The sequence below is a fragment of the Humulus lupulus genome, chromosome X, assembly GCF_963169125.1.
Source record: "Humulus lupulus chromosome X, drHumLupu1.1, whole genome shotgun sequence".
NCBI classification, from domain to species: domain Eukaryota; kingdom Viridiplantae; phylum Streptophyta; class Magnoliopsida; order Rosales; family Cannabaceae; genus Humulus; species Humulus lupulus.
Genome location: NC_084802.1, coordinates 184572312 through 184576519, shown reverse-complemented (window position 1 = coordinate 184576519; position 4208 = coordinate 184572312). Strand labels below are relative to the sequence as shown.

At 35.9% G+C, this 4208-nt stretch overlaps 1 protein-coding gene across 1 annotated transcript; it reads left to right on the top strand.

Annotated features, from left to right (window-relative positions):
• The first annotated feature begins 379 nt into the window (after positions 1 to 379).
• On the top strand, positions 380 to 2691 carry LOC133803666 (AT-hook motif nuclear-localized protein 27-like). The gene is made up of 2 exons (XM_062241775.1): positions 380 to 523; positions 1297 to 2691. The coding sequence occupies exon 2, from the start codon at positions 1351 to 1353 to the stop codon at positions 2338 to 2340; it is 990 nt and encodes a 329-aa protein (XP_062097759.1). The 5' UTR covers positions 380 to 523; positions 1297 to 1350; the 3' UTR covers positions 2341 to 2691.
• Positions 2692 to 4208: the final 1517 nt, after the last annotated feature.

The following is a 4208-nucleotide window of genomic DNA, read 5'->3' as shown; positions in this document are numbered from 1 at the left end:
GTATAGTATAGTATAGTTATAATCCCCAAAACATATCATATCATATCATTATCCGTTATTTATGTTTCTTTCTTAAAAATATAATTTCTTTATGTAATATTTTCACTTCCAAAAATGGCATGCTCTAATTAATAATTAATAATTAATAATATAACAACACGCGCCATAAGAGATCGCGTAATAAGAAAAAGAAATTGATGTATTGGTATGGTAAGTAGACGTAATAACGGCTAAGGCCAAATTGGATTGGCTTTTGCCTTTCTTCTTCTCAACTTTGTCAAAAAAAATCAAATCAAATCAAAACAAAACAAAACAAAACAAAAACGTCTCTCTCTCTCTCTCTCTCTCTCTCTCTCAAGCATACATATAAAATTCTCACAAGCTTAATAGTAGCACTTTGTCTGAGTTGAGCCATATACATATATATATATATATATATTGGTTGAAGATCTGGTCAATTATATCACTCCGGAAACTACTGCACAATATCTATAAATGGGTCGGAGGAAATACTACTTTGACGGTAATTGCTATATTTATATAAGCGGGTGTGTGTTTACTTTCCTTTTTCCTAATTTGGTCTTGTTTGGTTTGGTTTGATTTGATTTGATTTGGTCATATATGTGAATGTGAATGTGAATGCGAATACAGTAAACTGTAGCAGCCTTTTGTTGAACTTGAACATATATGCTATAGTACACAAGACTTAGACTACTGTGGTGCTTTCCTCAATAAAGGAGATTCTATTCAAATTAACTCACCATCTCAGCAGCTACTAGTGTAGACCTATAGAACACCAAACCAAACCAAACCAACTACAATACAACAAGTACTTGTACTGCTACTACTTCTATTAAGGCTGCAGCCTCCACTCTCCCACTCTTTCACGCCAATATATGTACTTGTATATATGCCATCCCTCTCCATTTTCTTTTTATGGAAAATAAGATACATCACTTGGTCTAAATATTCTACCCTCGATCATCACATATAAATATATATATCTTTTCGGTTTGAAAATTTTCTAAGTCATATCCCGAATACCCACCAACCAAAATTACAGGGGTTTTGAATTTTTCAAGTAGTCTTGAAAGTTATAGGGGTTTGAGTTGAGTTGAGTTGAGTTGAGTTGAGCTGAGCTGATCGATCTCTCTATATCTATTGCTTGTAGAACATGATAGGATTGGATCTTGAAGAAGTTGGAAATTAAGTTGTGTAGATTTATATTTATATTTATAGATTTGTCTTTGTTGACTATTTATATAGATATATATATTTTTAATAATTTGGGTACAGAAACTGGCAAATAACAATATCAGTAAGTGGTGGGAAAGAGTAGATGTGGCCACCATGGACGGTTACAACAACAATGAGCAACAGCCACCACCGCCGCCGCCGCCTGCTTCTCATCGCTATCTTCATCAGCTCTTCAGTACACCTGAGCTGCACCTCCAACAAACACCCTTATCGAATAATCATCACCATCATCATCATCACCAGCAGCAGCAGCATCAGCACCAGCATAACATTGATGATCATTCTCCAGACTCGAAGGAAGATTCTCCCGACACTGACCCAACAGGCACCGCTTCCGCCTCTACTTCAAGCCGCCGCCCGCGCGGCCGTCCACCCGGCTCGAAAAACAAGCCCAAACCCCCAATCGTCGTAACCAGAGACACCCCCAACGCCCTCCGATCTCACGTTCTCGAAGTCTCGGCTGGTTCTGATGTCGTCGACAGCGTCTCTACCTACGCCCGCCGTAGGGGTAGAGGAGTCTGTGTGCTCGGAGGCAACGGAACCGTCGGCAATGTCACGCTGCGTCAGCCGGCTTCGCCCGCTGGAAGTGTCGTCACACTACATGGCCGTTTCGAGATACTCTCGCTAACCGGGACGGTGCTTCCGCCACCAGCACCGCCTGGCGCCGGTGGATTGTCGATATTCTTGTCTGGGGGACAGGGGCAGGTAGTGGGTGGAGCTGTGGTGGGGCCGCTAGTGGCTTCCGGACCTGTTGTTCTGATGGCGGCGTCGTTTGCCAACGCGGTTTTCGAAAGGCTGCCGCTTGAGGAGGAGGAGAGTGAAGCTCCTCCGGCAGGGTCGGCGGGTGTACAGCAAGTGCAGCAATCGACGCCGTCGCAGTCTTCGGGTGTTACTGGGGGTAGTCACCAACCCGGACAGGCGACGGTGGGTGAGGGCGGCGGCGTTGCGTTTTTTGGAATGGGGTCAGCACCACCAGGATCATCAGGAGCTGGGAATTTTCCATTTTCGGGAGATTTGCTGGGTTGGGGACCAGGTAATACAACAACAACTACTACTACTACTCCACCAAGACCTCCATTTTAGCAGTCGGTTGTTTATATATATATATATAAATATATGAGTATTCTATGAAGAAGAAGAAGATGATGATGATAATGATGAAACTAAGCTGAGGTAGCCAGCTGCAGGGATGTACGTATTCGATGTTGATCTTAATTTAAAACGACGACGATGATGATGATGAGTTTTAATGGAGCAAAAATAAGGCTTTATTAGCTAGCTGCGAACTACTACTGCTACTGCTGAACACACTTGTATACATATATATAAGTGTTCGATCGATCGAGGTCAGTAGTACAGTAAGTAAGTGCTTGTGCTGTTGTGTAGTATATATATATAATTAAAACTAATCATGTTCTTCTTCATCTTTACATATATATACATTTCCACTATTTTTTTTCTCGTCTTATTTTTGTTATGAGGTTCCTTATTATTAACTTTGAATGCTCATTGTGTCGGTTAATGATTGTTGAAATTAATGGTTTATATTTATATATATAGCTAGCTAGGGTTAATTTATTTCATTTTTTATTGTTATGTTTTTATAATATATAAGAAGCATTGAACTACATAATGAGTAGTAGTGATTAAGAAGGAGAATATGTAATACTGTGTAATAGTATTTTAATTAGTGTGATCACTACTTGAAATCTAACTCCACATATGCTTTAATTAATAATATACTTCTTTATTATCATATTGTTTGTTTTTGTTTTCTTTCTTTTCTTATTAATAATTCTTTATTTAAAAACATGCATGTATGCATTTAGACTACTGTGTCAACTTTAGAACATTTTAATTAATTAAATTAACATTTATTAATCACAATTGACTTTTGATACATATATACTTATATACAATAGTTTTCTAGCTCTAGATGATGGAATCTGAGCCCCAATAAGGCTATATATAAAACGTCATGAGAATTAAGGTTTGTTTTTGTTTTATGGTTGCATAAACAACACAAGTAGTGGTTTTCTATATATATATAAGAGTGCTGCTATTTGTTATCTTAATTAATCGTCTCAATGGATCGATTAACGCATGAGTTGTCACTTCATAATTAGTTAATTAGCGATATCAATAATGCTTATTAAATTCAATTAGTAATGAATTTGACATTGGATTCCAATAGTGTATATATATATATGTTTTTTTCTTCTTGAACTTACCGGTTTATATATATATATATATAAATGTATGCGTTCGTATGTTTCTCTTTAATCTTTATCGATCAGTGTTTGCCCACTCACAGTCCTTATTGTCTGAACAAACTGCAGATGTAGTAGTAGTTGTAGTACTAGAAAGGGAACGTTCTCTGTCAGCTATGTATATATATATATATATATTTATATATATATACTAAACATTTGTCACTAATGTTATGTACGTAGACAAAAAATAGATATCGGTTTCCAACACCTCAATATGATAAAAACATTATTATTAGTAATTAATTGTATCTATTTGATCAACTATATAATATATTTGTTGGAAATGTACACACATTATATAATTATTCTACTATGAACTTATTGGAATATATTATATATACATATAATTGTTTCATGGCTTTTTGCTTCTTCCTCTTATTATTGCTTTTTGTAGTGTTTTATGAATCCTTTTTCTTTACCTATTTGATGGTCAGAAAGCTTGGTTTATTATTACTTCTTTTTAAAGGGCTGTAGTATTTCTTTTTTGAATGTGGGTATATATGTAATTTACATATATATATATATATATATTATATACATCATATATAATACATCACAATAGGATGATCATCATAATCTAAGAAAGGTGTGGGCTATAATGCCTAAATATATAAGATTGATCAGGCGGGTGAAGAGTACTAATGATTATTTTATATATATATATACACACTATATTAT

Coding starts and splice junctions, on each gene's coding strand:
- LOC133803666 (XM_062241775.1), top strand. CDS start 1,351: ATGGACGGTTACAACAACAATGAGCAACAGCCACCACCGCCGCCGCCG.